General features: G+C 50.2%; 6 protein-coding genes across 6 annotated transcripts; 5 read left to right on the forward strand and 1 right to left on the reverse strand.

Moving 5' to 3' along the window:
• Nucleotides 1–73: 73 nt before the first annotated feature.
• PENARI_c011G06344 (kleisin alpha) lies at nt 74–1,874 on the forward strand (the record flags this gene model as incomplete). The annotated part of the gene is made up of 2 exons (XM_022632625.1): nt 74–337; nt 384–1,874. 2 exons carry the CDS (start codon nt 74–76, stop codon nt 1,872–1,874), a joined length of 1,755 nt encoding a protein of 584 aa, XP_022487403.1.
• Nucleotides 1,875–2,683: 809 nt separating this feature from the next.
• Nucleotides 2,684–5,120, forward strand: PENARI_c011G00557 (MFS transporter; the record flags this gene model as incomplete). The annotated part of the gene is made up of 11 exons (XM_022632478.1): nt 2,684–3,030; nt 3,085–3,194; nt 3,248–3,282; nt 3,340–3,584; nt 3,635–3,667; nt 3,720–3,806; nt 3,854–4,263; nt 4,312–4,423; nt 4,485–4,618; nt 4,795–4,867; nt 5,054–5,120. The coding sequence occupies 11 exons, from the start codon at nt 2,684–2,686 to the stop codon at nt 5,118–5,120; spliced, it is 1,653 nt and encodes a 550-aa protein (XP_022487523.1).
• A 2,071-nt stretch (nt 5,121–7,191) lies between these two features.
• On the forward strand, nt 7,192–9,360 carry PENARI_c011G06641 (Zn(II)2Cys6 transcription factor domain-containing protein; the record flags this gene model as incomplete). Its single annotated transcript, XM_022632638.1, has 3 exons — nt 7,192–7,417; nt 7,477–9,284; nt 9,343–9,360. 3 exons carry the CDS (start codon nt 7,192–7,194, stop codon nt 9,358–9,360), a joined length of 2,052 nt encoding a protein of 683 aa, XP_022487513.1.
• Nucleotides 9,361–10,043: 683 nt separating this feature from the next.
• fmn1 (riboflavin kinase) lies at nt 10,044–10,880 on the forward strand (the record flags this gene model as incomplete). The annotated part of the gene is made up of 3 exons (XM_022632487.1): nt 10,044–10,160; nt 10,271–10,477; nt 10,581–10,880. The coding sequence occupies 3 exons, from the start codon at nt 10,044–10,046 to the stop codon at nt 10,878–10,880; spliced, it is 624 nt and encodes a 207-aa protein (XP_022487666.1).
• Nucleotides 10,881–11,208: 328 nt separating this feature from the next.
• On the forward strand, nt 11,209–12,726 carry PENARI_c011G04877 (dienelactone hydrolase; the record flags this gene model as incomplete). The annotated part of the gene is made up of 3 exons (XM_022632584.1): nt 11,209–11,581; nt 11,643–12,332; nt 12,383–12,726. 3 exons carry the CDS (start codon nt 11,209–11,211, stop codon nt 12,724–12,726), a joined length of 1,407 nt encoding a protein of 468 aa, XP_022487620.1.
• Nucleotides 12,727–12,858: 132 nt separating this feature from the next.
• PENARI_c011G09672 (pseudouridine-5'-phosphate glycosidase/carbohydrate kinase family protein) lies at nt 12,859–15,603 on the reverse strand (the record flags this gene model as incomplete). The annotated part of the gene is made up of 7 exons (XM_022632709.1): nt 12,859–14,176; nt 14,261–14,558; nt 14,610–14,840; nt 14,895–14,936; nt 14,985–15,084; nt 15,133–15,341; nt 15,414–15,603. 7 exons carry the CDS (start codon nt 15,601–15,603, stop codon nt 12,859–12,861), a joined length of 2,388 nt encoding a protein of 795 aa, XP_022487428.1.
• Between the last annotated feature and the right edge of the window lie 45 nt (nt 15,604–15,648).

The following is a 15,648-nucleotide window of genomic DNA, read 5'->3' on the forward strand; positions in this document are numbered from 1 at the left end:
GGGCGGGTTCTGCTCCTTTGGGCTTGGTGAACCACCTTTTGTTTCTGTATAGTATCTCAGTGCGACGCACGCCATGTTCTATTCCGAGACTCTCCTGTCAAAAACCGGGCCGCTGGCTCGCGTTTGGTTGTCGGCGAATATCGAACGCAAACTCTCCAAGTCGCACATCCTGCAGTCCGATATTGAGAGCAGTGTCAATGCCATTGTCGACCAGGGCCAGGCGCCTATGGCCCTGCGATTGAGTGGACAGTTGCTCTTGGGTGTCGTTCGCATTTACAGCCGTAAGGCTCGATACCTCCTTGATGATTGCAATGAAGCCTTGATGAAAATTAAGATGGTATGTTCCTCTACGCACTTCACGGGTAATTCTAATTTTATATTAGGCCTTCCGCCTCACAAACAACAATGACTTGACATCTACTGTTGTCGCGCCGGGTGGCATCACACTTCCCGATGTGCTTACTGAATCTGATCTCTTCACCAACCTCGATACGTCTCTGCTCTTCCCGCAAACACTCGACCTGGAGCCTGCTGCCAAGCGGCCTGGTGCGATGGACTTTGGAGGTAGCCAACTCCTTCCCGACAGCAGCTTCCGCCGTTCTGTTTCTCAGGAACCCGCACGCCTTGAAGACCCCTCCCTGGTTGACCTTGACTTTGGTGAGGATGAACTGCCTCTTGGAAACGACCCGACTATGGAAGTTGGTCGAGACGCCCCTGCTCCCCGTCCTGTGGAGGAGGATCTTTTCAGCGACGCCGGCAAGTTCAACGACGGCGCCGATTTGGACCTTGACATCGGAGAGGATGATGGCCTCGATAAGATGGATCTCGATGATGGACACGACAACTTGAACGATCTACTCCCAGATGGTGGAATGGACCTTGCTGATGAGAACGACTTCGGTGGCGAGACCCCACGCGCTACCGAAAATCGATTTGAACGTGACTCGGAAAGCCCTCTTTCGGATGCTGGCTCTGACCAGATGAACCGGCTGGAAGAAGAGTTCAACCGTGATACTGCCACCCCCGAGGTCGTTACTACCGAGCACGCTCAACGCGCCAAGCGCCAGAAGTTCATGGAACTGGACAGTTCGGTTGCCATTTCTACCAAAGATATTAGAGAACAGCAAAATGACCGCTCCTCCATCATGAAGCCTGCTTCTTTCTTGCCTCGCGACCCCGTTCTTCTCGCTCTTATGACCCGCCAGCAAAATGGCAACTTCGTGTCCAGTGTGTTCGGCGAGGACCGTGGTCGTGGATGGGCTCCTGAGCTGCGTGGATTGCTGTCTTTGGACTCGGTCAAGAAGGCTGGTGAGCTGAAGCGCAAGCGTGACAGTGGCATCTCTGACATGGAGGTGGCTGGCGCCGATGTTCCTGCTCTCGAACTTGGCGAGGACGAAGCTATTGTCCCCGTTGACGAGGGTATTGCTGTCGACACTACTCTCAACCAGCGCTCTGAGATCGAGTTCCCTGGCGATGATGGACACCAGGACCTCCACTTGAGTGACGATGAAAACATGAACCAGCTCGAGGAGTTGGATGACACCATCGCCCACCCCATTGACACCGAGCCGGTCTCCATGGGTACCAAGCACGCTGTACACATCCTCCGCGAGAAACTCGGTGATGCCGAGATCTCGCAGAACAAGAGTGTGATGTTCCACGACCTGCTCCCCGAGCAGCGGTCTAGTAAGGCCGATGCCACCAAGATGTTTTTCGAAGTCTTGGTTCTGGCCACCAAGGATGCCGTCAAGGTTGACCAGGGCTCCAAGGCTATTGGTGGTCCTCTCGCCATCCGTGGCAAGCAGAACCTCTGGGGCTCCTGGGCTGAGGAGAACGCCGCTGGTGCTATGAGCCAGCTGAGCCAGGCTCTGTAAAGCAATCCTCTGACCAAAATTTCTGGGATTTACCGGCGCATTTCCTTTTTGTATAGCTCACTTTTGGCATGGCTCACGGGTTATCTGGTTATTGACTTTGGGGATAGCATTGCTATCAGGTGTTTTGGATAGGAGAACGGGACTTTGGGATAGTTTTTGGTATGGACAATTGATCCATTGGAGCGACGATATGATTTTGTGCGTTTTGAATAACTTAATTGAACATATCAATATCAATATCTCTATATCTCTATTGACTATATTCCTTTGTCCCAATGTAGAAGTGGACCACGTTATCGGAGAATTGCCCGTTATCTCAACCACGTGTGTCAAAGTTTTTGTCTTGGCGCATATTGTCGATCTCCGGTTTAACGTTACTGGATGAATATACAGTATGTAGTGAATTGATCACTTTGTAAAGAGTAAATAAAAAAAAATTAAATAAAAACACCCCGTAGAGATCAAAGGGTAAGGAATGATATCACTCGGCCTCTCCGAGAAAAACCCGGAATTGCACCTCCGTAGACTTCACGGCTAGAATGCCGTGATTGATCAGCTCGGCCACTTCTATCTCCGATTAGAAATATTCTCTCCCCTGAGCTGTACACCTGGGCACATTAACCAACGACAGTGACTGAGGCGCGCAGCCTCGCCATTTACTCCATCTATTTAGGCAAAACGTCCCCAGTTTTCGCTCATATCACCGATGAGCTTAGCTCATCTTAACAATCCAGGCCCGTTTGTCCACGATGTCCCCGTCGAGTACAAACCCGCCTCGCTCTTCAACTTCAGAAGAGAGAACAATCAAAATGGACTCGGGAAGACAATCCAGCGACAAAAGCGATGAAATAGATCGCACCAATTCTGAAGACATGACCTTCGCCCCGATTACCGGTGCAGAAACGCACGAGAAACGCGGTGCCCCATTGCAGAAACAGAAATCTAATGCGTCTAAATCGCTTGAGCGCAGCTGGTCGCTTAATGATGGTGTTAGTACTGGTGGGAATGATGTCGAGGCTGACGAGGCCGGTGTGGCGGAGGATGACGATTTCTATACTGTTGGTTGGGATGAGAACGATCCGTTGAATCCACGGAATATGAGTACTGCACGGAAATGGCTGGTTACTATGATTGTTTCGACGGGTTCGCTTTGTGTGTGAGTTTTCGGATTTGATATCTGGTGTGCTGCTGATTGCTGATTTGGAGGTAGGACTTGTACCTCATCTATGTATACGACGACGTATACGCAGTTGATGGATGAGTTTGGGTGTTCGCAGGAGGTTGCGACTCTTGGGTTGTCGTTTTTCATTTGGGGTCTTGGTTCGTGGTATTGTTTGTTGGTTGTTGAAGTATGTGCTGACAGTTCGATTTAGGAATTGGCCCGCTGTTCTTGAGTCCCTTGTCTGAGGTTTGTCTTATTTCCTTTTTTTTTTGAGGGTATTGAGTAACTGACCTATACATTCAGTTCTATGGCCGACGAAACATCTATATAATTTCGTTTTCGCTGTTCCTCATCTGGCTGATTCCATGTGCCGTGGCTAAGAATACCGCAACAATGCTTGTCTCTCGATTTTTCAATGGACTGTCAGGTAGTGCATTCCTGAGTGTCGCTGGTGGCACTGTGGGCGATATGTTTGGTCGCCATGAACTTGCTTTCCCCATGATGCTTTATACCGCGAGTCCATTTGTTGGACCCGAAGTCGGTCCTCTGTGAGTTGACCTCTGTTTGCAATCCCATTAGCTTAACTAACAGTCTCCAGTGTTGGCGGCTTCATCAATGCTTTTACTACATGGTATGTTTACAAATTGATCTGCGGCAACGGTTGGAGCTAATATGACTTACAGGCGTTGGACATTCTATGTGCTCCTGATTTGGACCGGTGCCTTGCTAGTCTCGATGATCTTCCTTGTCCCGGAGACCTACCACCCAGTGTAGGTTCTACCCCCGAGTTTATCGAAACGAGTGCTGATAAGTGTAGACTTTTGAGGCGCAAGGCGCAAAAACTCCGCAAGGAAACCGGAGACGACCGATGGAAAGCTCCGATCGAAAAGCTACAACGTTCCGTGGCGCAGACCGTCGTGCGGTCTATGTATCGCCCAATTCTTCTGTTGGCATTGGAGCCAATGTGTCTGTGTCTTTGTATCTTCTCGGCCATTCTGCTGGGTATCCTGTACCTCTTTTTTGGAGCATTCCAGCTAGTCTTTTTCAACGTCTATGGGCTGGAAATCTGGCAGCGCGGTTTGTGTTTCCTTGGTCTGTTTGTTGGCATGGTATTTGCCATTCTGTCGGATCCAATTTGGCGCCGGAACTATATTCGCCTGGAACGCAACCATGAGAAAGCCTCGAACAAGATCGATGATTTCCAACCGGAGTGGCGGCTCCCCCCAGGTAAGTTTCCCGCGGATGATCTAAGAATAGTGGCTGATAACGTGGAAGCCATCCTGGGTGCACCCTTGGTCACAATAGGTCTGTTCATCTTTGCTTGGACGATCTACCCTGACGTTCATTGGATTGCACCCATCATTGGCAGTGGTGTTTTTGGAGCAGGGTAAATCAATCTCACCTGACCTGCGTACTTCTGATCCTGTGATACTAACTCGTGTTACTAGGACAATCCTCGTCTACTCAGGCATCTTTACATTCCTGGTCGATGCATATCCAACATTTGCCGCCAGCGCTCTGGCAGCGAACAGCTTCACTCGGTCGTCATTTGGAGGTATTTTCCCTCTATTTGGAATCCAAAGTAAGTTTGCCTGCAATACTTTCATGTCGCGATAAGACTTGAGTACCCGTGCTTTGAATGCAGTTCCAGCTGCGGGTTGATGCATTACGTTGAACAGCCCGCTTGGGAGCTCTTGTTCAATGCTTAAGCGCTACAACTCTGTCTTAGTAAAAGGATAATATCTAACGGCCATGCAGTGTATAACAACCTAGGATATCACTGGGCGACTTCCTTGCTCGCGTTCCTGACCCTTGTCATGGCCCCATTCCCGTAAGTGCTGATTCGACTATGAACTACCCCCCTGATTGTCTGCTACGCTATGACCCATCTTACTTTCCCCCTGCATCGTGGACGACCTCGAGTGATATTGCCCCAAACATGGAATTTGGATATTTCGCCTGCATGTGGCAGGCAATCGAAAGGGTAGAATGAACCTTGTACTAACATCCATGCCAGGTACCTCTTTTACAAGTATGGCAGCCGGATCCGAAAGAAGAGCCGGTTCGCAACGTCACAGATGTGATCAATATCCACCATCTACAATAATAGCTAAAACCTTCAAAACGGCGAAGGAAAGGCGAACTGATGATAGAGTCCGCTCTCTGATACACACTTAATCCCAATCAAGATTGGTTGCTGGCTGAATCACCCTCTACGAGGGCAGCCACAGGTTCATCCTCGGTGCCATTGCATCTCAACCCTTTGCCAGTCTCGCCTGGATCTGTCTCGTGGGCACTTCCTCGCACCCCATGACTAAATGTTGGGAAGTTCTCGGGCTGAGGGGTTGGCCACTGGGAATAGAAGGGTTAGCAGCTAGCCCGTAATCCTAGGTAGAAGACCCAACGCCTTCAGCTGCTGTACCGCCTGCAGTTGGAAAAATAATGCAGAGGACAATGAAAATGCATACGCGTGAGAAGCAAGGATGTGCTTCCCTTTATCGATACAGTTTCTATCTGTCTAGAGTTTAATGGACTAGACTATTACGCTTTTGATACTCATTCCTTCAAACCCTAGAACTAAATAGATCATCTCGACCAATGCCTTTGCATTACAAGCTTAGCCCAGACTCCAATTTATCTTATCCGACGGCCACCCCAGTCGGGCCAGTTGTGAAGGATGCGAGCATCATGTGGTCTTGGATACCCTTCACAGGCAATCATCCCCAACCGACCATCTACTGCTACCAATCTCTCTTTTCGGGTATGATATACTGGTCCAAGCTGAGCTCTAGCCTCGGCAGCTCTCAGCCTCGGAACAAAACGGGACCGGAGGAGGATTCCGGAATGAAAAGTATGAACTGGAAAAGTCCAAAGTGGAGATGCAATTCGGCATACCGTGAAGCATAGAATACCTGAAAAATAGTTCGAAGTGAAGCCTTCTCTGTGCTGCTCGCCGGGTATACAATCGCCCTCTGCACGTGCGCTATTGCCTCGCGGGGTTACGGTCTTCCGCTGCTTTGTATGGTATTGAATGAGATCTATGTTGTATTGTATTCTGGCCAATCAGAGATTAATGACGCGCCATAATTACCTGTTTCCCGGCATTGGGACGGAAACAGTATTACCATCGGGTTGACTGCCGGCTCTCGTCCAGTGGCCGAACTGCCAAACGTCAGCATGTGAGGGATAGACGTACATACATGGACGGAGTATTATATCCAGTTTACATGATATAGGCGTGTAGATGATATTGTAGAGATAATATTTGAACGGTAGGTTGGGTAGCAACATTTAGATTACATTATAATTAGGTAAAAAGGGCTGGCTATTACGAAGTATATTCAGCCCTGGAGTTTCGAAAGTGCGAAACTGACCCTAAATCACTAAAATCACATTAATTCTTAATAAAAATCCCATCCTTGTTGCTCACGCGAGTCTTTGGCAATTGGACTGGGAGTACCTGGACCCCAGTCACGGGAACAGAGTCATCCACTTACTTCCCCGCGCATATCTGCCTTTTGAGCTGCACTTTCTCCTCATTTTTCCACCGGCTCTCCGATCCGACTAAGAGATCCGACTGAGATCGGTATACAACTGCTCTCCCATTTGGAGAGTTATTGCCGCCTCCCCCGCAGCCAAGTCATCGACCTCTCCACTCCACGCGCGAACCGTTGCGGCATTTTCTGCTGTCAGCTTGCGCCAATTTCTCGCATTCCACATTGAAAACCCTTCAATGTGTCAGATCACCGTTCATTCGCATTCCCAGTCGATTGTCCCCCGTTACATCCGTAACTCGACTCGCCATTCTGCCGATTTCGCTACTGAACGACCACCAGCCAGAGTCGCAAACGCGCGATTATAGGAACCGAGGACCGGACCGAGAGGGAGTCTGGGTGGATTTGCAGTTTCAACAAGATCGATAGGCACTTTGCGATCGTGGTTCTTGCGTCTTGCACTCGCCGAGCACGATATCGCGCACGTGGATCCGCTCGCCCGCCGAGATCGAAGCGCGGATGGTATTGGTAGTGTCGCCACCACGTCTTGCTCTCTAGATCAACACCAGGCACTGGTAGTGGCCGACGCGCATTGAGATATCGACAGTCGTCAATTTTGGGACGATTTTCTGGAACCGACCGCCTCGGGATACATGCCGAAATGAACGTGGAAGCCAAAAACGACTCCCCGGTAGGCGATCAAGGGGATCAGGACTCCGCTGATGTTACCGAATATTCTGAGCATATGGATTCTGTAAAGACCAAGTCTAATGGCGATAACAAGGCGGAGAGCCGCAAAGCTGCCAATGCAAAGGACCCGTCGCGACCGCGACGCAAGAAGGCCCGCCGAGCTTGCTTTGCATGCCAACGGGCTCATTTGACTTGCGGTATGATCATAGATCGATTGCAGTGTCTATTGGGCAAGACACTAATATTTGCTTTTTAGGCGACGAACGACCGTGCCAACGCTGTATAAAGCGTGGCCTTCAAGACGCATGCCATGACGGCGTTCGCAAGAAGGCCAAGTACCTTCACGATGCTCCAGATGGAGCGTTAATGCCAGCTGTTAGCGGTAACAACCTTTACAACAATACGCTCCGCAATAATCTGCCCATGTCTAGAAATGGCTCAAACGCAGCCAGCAGCAACCAACAACAAACGAATTCTTCCAATAACAACTTCTACCCGACGCCGCCACAACCGGGTTACAATGTATACCAAGATCCTCCTATGAGTCAAAGTCCCTTCACCACACAATCCCCCGTGTCGCCTACTTTCAACATGAAGACCAACACCGATGGTCGAACTCCTAGCCTTTCATCTGCCGTGAACCAGCAACCTACTCCAAACACTGCTCTCCCTGGGGATACCAGTCAACCCCCGAACCCGAATCCCTTGGCAGGACCATTCTTCGACCCTAGCGACCCGGCCCTCTTTAATTTTGACCTATCAAGCATGAACTTCGAAAACCGTTATGGTGCCTTGGAATTTGGCATGCTCGGGCACATGGCCACTGGGGCTGGAGACTCTCCGACTGATTCCGTAGGACAGCGAGGGTCGATCGGCCGCAGTGGATCAGCCCAGTTCTCCACACCAGCTCCTGGGTTTGGGGAAAGCCCGGGGAACCAACAGCCATTCATGTTTGGCGATCCTCTCCTAAACGAATGGTCGACTGGGCCGGCCTCGGGCCAACATGTGAATGTTGGCGGTGTGTATGGCCAGAACGGCATGCTCCCCGAACACATGAAAGCAAGTGCGCCACATGCGTTTGCGATCGAAAGTGGCCCTGCCAACTTTACAAGTCCTGGTTCGGCCCCAAGTCCGAACATTGCATCCGGCTTTGAGGATGGCACGTTCAACAATGTTCCTTCTGCTAGCAAGTCCAACAGCCTGGTGCCGAATGGACAACGCCAGGTGACTTCAGCTTCGATCCTGAAACACCCGAACCTGCAGGTCGGCACTAAACGGCGTCACCGCAATCCTTCTTCAATATACGAGAGTGTGAAGGAGCCATATGCTTACACAAGTGGTTTCCACAACCTCACTGCTTTCATCCAACGGCGCTTCTCACCGCAAAAGACTGTGCGGATCGCCAAGGCCCTCGCATCTATCCGACCGTCCTTTATCGCAACCACTAAAACTCTTAATCGCGATGACCTTATCTTCATGGAGAAGTGCTTCCAGCGTACACTCTGGGAATACGAAGACTTCATCAATGCATGCGGCACACCGACCATCGTCTGCCGGCGCACCGGCGAGATTGCTGCCGTGGGCAAAGAATTCAGCATCCTAACCGGCTGGAAGAAAGACGTACTCCTGGGCAAAGAAGCCAACCTCAACGTCAACACGGGTGGAGGCGTGCCACAATCAGGGACAACATCCCGCGGCAGCTTCACACCGCGCAGCTCAACATTAGAAAACCAGGGTGGACGTCCCCAACCAGTATTCCTGGCCGAACTCCTCGACGATGACAGCGTCGTAGAGTTCTATGAAGACTTTGCCCGTCTGGCATTCGGCGACTCTCGCGGTAGTGTCATGACGAAGTGCAAGCTACTCAAATACAAGACGAAGGAGGATATGGAGGTTGCTCAATCTGATGATCACGGCAAGTGGAATAGCCATCTTCGCAAGGGTGGCATTGCCGGCGAGGCTGGTATGAACCAGCTTGGATTGAAGGATGGAAAGGTCGAATGCGCGTACTGCTGGACAGTCAAGCGAGATGTATTCGACATTCCGATGCTTATTGTGATGAATGTGAGTACCATCCATGGATCGTGTAGCTTGATGTGATCTGATGCTAACCTATTCATAGTTCCTGCCATGCATTTGATTTCTTGTCTATTATCGGTTTTGTCGTTTCTGTTACACTTCAGACTTTCATACCCTCGACAAGGTTGTCACTTTGCGCTTGTCTTTCTTCTTTTTGCACGTTTTCTTGTCGCTTCTACTCCGGTACATATTTCCTGACCCTGGGACCGTATGATTCCCCTGATCCTGGTTTTCTTCTTCCAATGCCTGGTTCTTGTCTGAGATTCTTGTTGTCTGTTCTTTGTTCCCGTATATATGTTGTTTGAGTCCCTGGAACTGATTTCCGGGGATTGTCGATATGCTTTCTTTCTGTTTTCTTGCGGCGCTCAAAAGGGAAAAAAAAATGATATCTTTGGGATAGGATTACTGTATGGAGCATTAATGCCATGATATTGAGAGAGGTCACTTGTGATCTCGAGCCCTAGCTTTGATCAGAGTAATAAGTACCTTGACTAGAGTATATCTGACTATAAATGCAGTATCGAAGGGAGACTATATATCCAAGGTAAGACATGATGGTCGACACCTGATATGTAAGGCGACAGTTTTTTAAGTTAGTTAACTTATCACGATAACCCCCACCATCGATGTTACCTCGACAAGTCTCACTCATTGACACAAATACAATCCGTCAAAGCTAAACAACATCATCTCTGACCTGCACCCTCAATATCATCTCCTCCCTTCCTACCGACACAATCCACCATGCGCCCCGACAAGCCGCGCGACCCCGTTGCTGGCCCCGATGCAGGCCCAGAGGCTCCCTACCCTGTCCGATTGTCCGGCCCAGTAATTAAAGGATTCGGACGCGGCAGCAAAGACGTAAGTCATAACCTCGCCTCTGTATCCGCCGTCCCTATGCGTTTGGCGCATATGATAAGATATACCTATTCTAGTGACCATATAACTGACTCTTACTCCACCATCTACAGCTAGGAATCCCTACTGCCAATATCCCCGCCGATGATCTATCCGAAAAACACCCAGAGTTAACATCGGGTGTCTACTACGGCGTCGTTGCGCTAGACCCTAAGACGTATCAACATGAGTCCGAGTCCTCGACTTCGGAGGCGGTCATTCTCCCTGCTGTTTTGAGTATTGGATATAATCCTTTCTACAAAAATACTGTGCGCTCGGTGGTACGTTATAAATAACATACCTATAATATCTTATATCCTGCTATATCCATGGATTCGGTTATGTTGCCTCGTTGTATCTGGATATATTGCTAACCCTGTATAGGAAATCCATATCATGCCCCCTCTCACTGAACCCTCGCCAACAGCTGCGGCTGCAGGACAGACTAAGTTCAACCGCTTGCCGGATTTCTATACGACGAAGCTTAATCTGTTGATTCTTGGTTATATTCGTCCTGAGTTTGATTATGTTTCGTTGGAGGCGCTTGTTGAGGATATTCGGGTGGATTGTGAAGTCGCGCGGGAGAGTCTATTGCGTGATTCTTATAAGTGTTATATTGTTGATGATGGGAAGGCGACTGGAAAGGTTCGTGAGGATCGGGAGTGGTTGGTGAGTTTTGAGTAATGGTGGAGTGAAGCCCATGCCATTTAAGGATAGTAAGATGAGTCTGCATTGTTTTCTCCCTAGCAAATAATAGATTAGATATACAATCCTCATCCCTACATACCTAGTTATATACTTCTCTGCTCATACTTCCGCATTCTACTATCTTATCGGAATGTGACATCGTCGACGTCACACCAAGAAACCCTAAGCATTGGCACATTGGCATCCCAGGCAATCAACTTTCCACTTCTTGACATATGTAATACCAAGACTTTTTCAGCCTTAAGTAGGGCTGAACGTCCCTGTATACCACCATTCTACCAATATATCACATACACCACCCACAATGGTAAACGTCTTCCAACGCTTCACTAGACGCCGAGCCCGGAGCTCCGGCAGCAACCCAACAGAGCAAGCAGAGACAACAGGACCCAATTCCGCAATACCCCATCCACATGGATTACAGCGAACGGTCAGCACAAGCTCCGGAAAACGCGGTCGGCGCTACGAAGAGCCCTCGCGTCGATACCTCATTATTGTCTCTGATACTGCGGAATTTGACCCGCATATCATCCAGCGTTTTAAAGCCGAGGGGTTCGATGTGACTTATCTCCCTTTCACGGGGTGTGGTGATGTAGATAAGGATCGCAAGGCACTTGAGAATGCCGTGCATCTGAAGGAAGATGAGCTCGAGACTGGGGAGCGGTTTGCGATTGTCGGTATGTACATCCATCTCTCTAGATATTACCGCTTCCTTTAAGACTAATCCTCTCTACCAAGCCTACCACCGACCAGCTTACCTCCTCCTATCCTCGCACCATCAAACAGCAAGCAATACAAACCCTTTCCCACGTCTGTGTGCATTGATAGCATACTCCCCCCTCCCCTCAACAGACCAATACACCTACAAACGCAAAGAAAACTGTGAACCGCCAGACTGCTCAGATATAACAACGATTTTCGAGCCTGGTCCTAAGGCTACTTTCCTCCCTATTCAGATTCACCTGCCTGGCCCACGAGTCCAACCCTGCGCCCTGTGGCCGTGGATTAACCTCAGTGCATCAGAGGGTGATGTCACATATAAGAAACGGCATAGATGCCACGTCTACTCGTATCCTGGGTGTACGGCCGGCTTTGCGGAGAAGGAAATTGGCGATGAGAGGGTTGGAGAGGGGGATGAGGAGATAGATATTACTTATGAGGATGAGGTTGGGTTGCAGTTGGCTTGGAGTCGGGTTTTGGGGTGCTTGAAGAGGGCTTTTGGAGTTGGGAGTCATTGGGCCGTTGTTGATATTGAGACTGTTTGGGAGGAGTATTGGGATCGGATTTGTGATGAGGTCGATGAGCGGAGGTTGGGGAATCATAGGCATGTTGAGCCACCGGTTGAGTTGCTCGCTGCTAGTCACGCTGGTGAGGTTGGTTGCCCTGTTGGGGAGTCGGCTGTTACTTGTCTTCCTACGTTTGCTGGTGGTGAGTTTCGATTTTCTTGTGGTGGGTTAGGGCTATGCTGACGGGTTTAGCTTCCGACATCTCGAGTCTGAGGTCTTTCTTTACTCAGACTTTTATTCCTAATGGCCCGGAGGATCAGGAAATTCGTCTTTTGAGCAGGACTGTGGGCTCCGATCGGATTGTTGATGAGATTCAGTTTTCTTGTCGGCATACTGCCGAGATACCCTGGTTGTTACCTGGTATTGCACCTACAGGTCGAGATATCCAGGTCGTGATTATTGTGGTTGCGAGTTTCTGTGCAGGTCAGATTACACGCCAGAGTCTATATTGGGACCAGGCGAGTGTGCTGGTGCAATCTGGAATGTTGGATCCGGGACTTCTGCCGCGGGCAGTACAGCCTGTTGCAATTCAATAGACCAGCTCAACTGGTACAGGTCAATGTCAACTCATTTATGACTTCTTGAATACATAATATCTCAGTTAGATGACTTTTCCGCTTGGGATATAAAGAAACGCTATCAAATATATGCATACAACCTAGCCACTCCTACAGCCCTAATGTAGTTCGCAACTCCACTAGATCCTTGCTAACACCTCCTGCACTAGCGAGTGTCTTCCGACTTGCCTCTTGAGCAATAGGAATAATATCCTCAATGCGCGCAGTCTCACCCTTCGCCAGACCAGCCACCACAACACCAAGCAACGTATCACCAGCTGCGTTAACACTGACGATATCCTGAGCACCAAGAATAGTAGCCGGCGAGAAGAGCCGCATATAAACACCTCCAAATGGCACATCTGAATCAACATGCGAGCGCGCCAGGATATAAGGCGCAGACTCCGGATCCGTAAGACGCGGATCACCCGGCGGCAAAAGCTGCGTGAGAAGAGCACCCGCTCCACCAAGCTTGGTAATAATACAAGGAATGAATGGAAGCAGCTGAATAGTCTGCTGCGGAAGACCCTCGTCCACAAGCGCCAGCGAAGTCAACGCAACAAGTCGCTCTCGCGAGCCCGCTGGACTCATATTCATTGAATCGATGACATGCCACCACCCGGTCGACTCGAATAGCTGGGCCTCGCGTGCAGCGGTGAACATAGCAGCTAACTCTAGCTTATTCGGAGAAGCCAGGCTAATAGCATTATCAGGTACTGTATGCTTGGGTCCAATGGTAGCACCAGTGCCACTGGCATCGCCACCGAAAAGACGGCGGGCCTTGGCTGTGGAGACAGGCTCGAATGCCACGCGGGCTCCGTGCTTGCGCGCAACGGCGCTCCACTTTGCCATCACTTCAGGCCGCCAGTTCGCATCGATAACGACCCATTTTGGCTTCGTACGCTCGATGAGCGGTTCCCAGAATCCGTCGAAGTCGAGTTGGGATTCTGGGAGCTCCACGATGCCCATGTCGGCCATGGCTACTAGGAGGTCCTTTTTGATGTCGTTTATGGAGATGTACTGCGCTGTGCGTGTGCCAGGTGTTGCGGGGAGGACGGAGACGCCGGTTGTGGTTAGGCCTTCTTTTTCCAGAGTTGAAAGGGCCGCGCGTCCGCTCAGGTCGTCTGCGACCACGCTGCAGAAGATTACTGAGCTGCCGACGTAGTTGGCTGCTACGGCGACGTTGTGGCCGACGCCACCGAGGCTTTGAGCTATTACTGCTGGGTTGGAGGTGTGTGGAACTGGTGCGACTTGGGTTAGTTCGTCGCCGAAGGGGGTGTAGTCGCAGGATAGGTCGATGGCGAGGGAGCCGGCGACAATAACGTCCGCTTTTTCAATCGGGGTCGGAGTTGAGTTGATTTGTTTGGGAATATCCTGTTGAGGGATATCTGGAACTGGCGAGACTACGCCTGGGATTGCTGGCATGTGTCTATAGGGAATAGGATCTCCGAACTTAGCATTGATTGTATCTTGTATCTCGTATCTCGTATCTCGTGGCTAGACATGAACTCACCGATCCTCTGCTCGGTCAGACTGCTCGAGTTTGGCAAGTTCCACGGCTACGAGGGTTGCGCGTTTGGCATTTGACTCGATCAAAGCACGATTTGCCGCTATACTCTTCCCACCGCTCAATTCCTTGATCTTGGCGAGTACAAAGGGTGTGTTGTCACTGCCGTGGTAGCCCTCTACATCGGCAAGACGGACAGCCTCTTCAATGACGAGATCCATATCGGCCTTGGGAATTGAGTACTCCAAAGGGACAGGGTTGGCGAAATGGATTCCAGAGGATACTGGGAGCTTCGATTGCGCATCTGTGGTTCCGTTAACATGTTTGCATACCAGCGAATAAGAAGCAGACTTACAAACTATAGCGGCAGCTTCGGCTTCATTTTGGATAACCTTCGGGCTCCGGATTCCACTCTCTCGGGTGAAGAAGGCAGGGAAGTCGACAGGGCCTTCTCGGCCATCTGCAAAAGTACCAACGCAGACGCCCTCCGTCTCGAGGTATTCAAGGGTTCGAGGAATATCCAAGAAACTCTTGCATCCAGAGCTGATGACTGTCACTGGGGTTCGTCCCAGCTCGGTAAGATCCGCTATAACATTTTGTCAGTAATGGATCCTGCGCTGGTCATGTTGTGCATTCCTACCAGAAATGTCCATGGAGTTTTCTCCTCCGCGATGCACGCCACCTGAGAATGGTTAGATATCGACAAATTGGCCCCAAAGATGGAAATTACCTAGTCCACCGGTACCAAAGATCTTGATACCAGCTAGCTCTGAGAGAATCATAGTGCCAGAGATCGTAGTACCGCCGTGCAATTTCTTGCCAGCCAGGCCCTAAACAAGATTAGTTCAAGCTCTTTAGATATGAAGGAAGGAACGAACCAAGCCACAGATATATCCCAGATCCCTGCGAGACACTTTCAAAGCGCTCTTCTTCTCCGCCGTCGAGGCCAGCTCGATGAGTTCTTCCGCATTGAGACCAACCTTGGCCACACCACCGACGATGCCCACAGTTGCAGGAACACCGCCATTAGCCCTGACAACAGACTCCAACAATGCAGCTAGAGCAATGTTATCGGGATATGGGAAGCCTGCAAGTGATCAGCCAATGTTTCCCCGGTTTTGAGCGGACATGTCCATCCCCAGGACATGTAAGGACTCACCATGTGTATAGATGGTCGTCTCGAGTGAGACAACTGGTTTGCCTGTAGCAACTGCATCTCGTACCTCTTCTGACACCTTGAAGAACTTGCTCTGAGCGAAGTCATGGTAGCGAGCACGCGACAGGCGAGCTCCTTTCAAAAGGTTGGACTTGAAAGCAGCCCGCGAAGCGAGCACTGAGCTTGACAGCATGACTACTCTGAAATGAAATGCAGTCAGAGTAACTCTGCAAAGCAA

The sequence above is a fragment of the Penicillium arizonense genome (assembly GCF_001773325.1).
Source record: "Penicillium arizonense strain CBS 141311 chromosome Unknown PENARI_contig011, whole genome shotgun sequence".
Lineage (NCBI taxonomy): Eukaryota > Fungi > Ascomycota > Eurotiomycetes > Eurotiales > Aspergillaceae > Penicillium > Penicillium arizonense.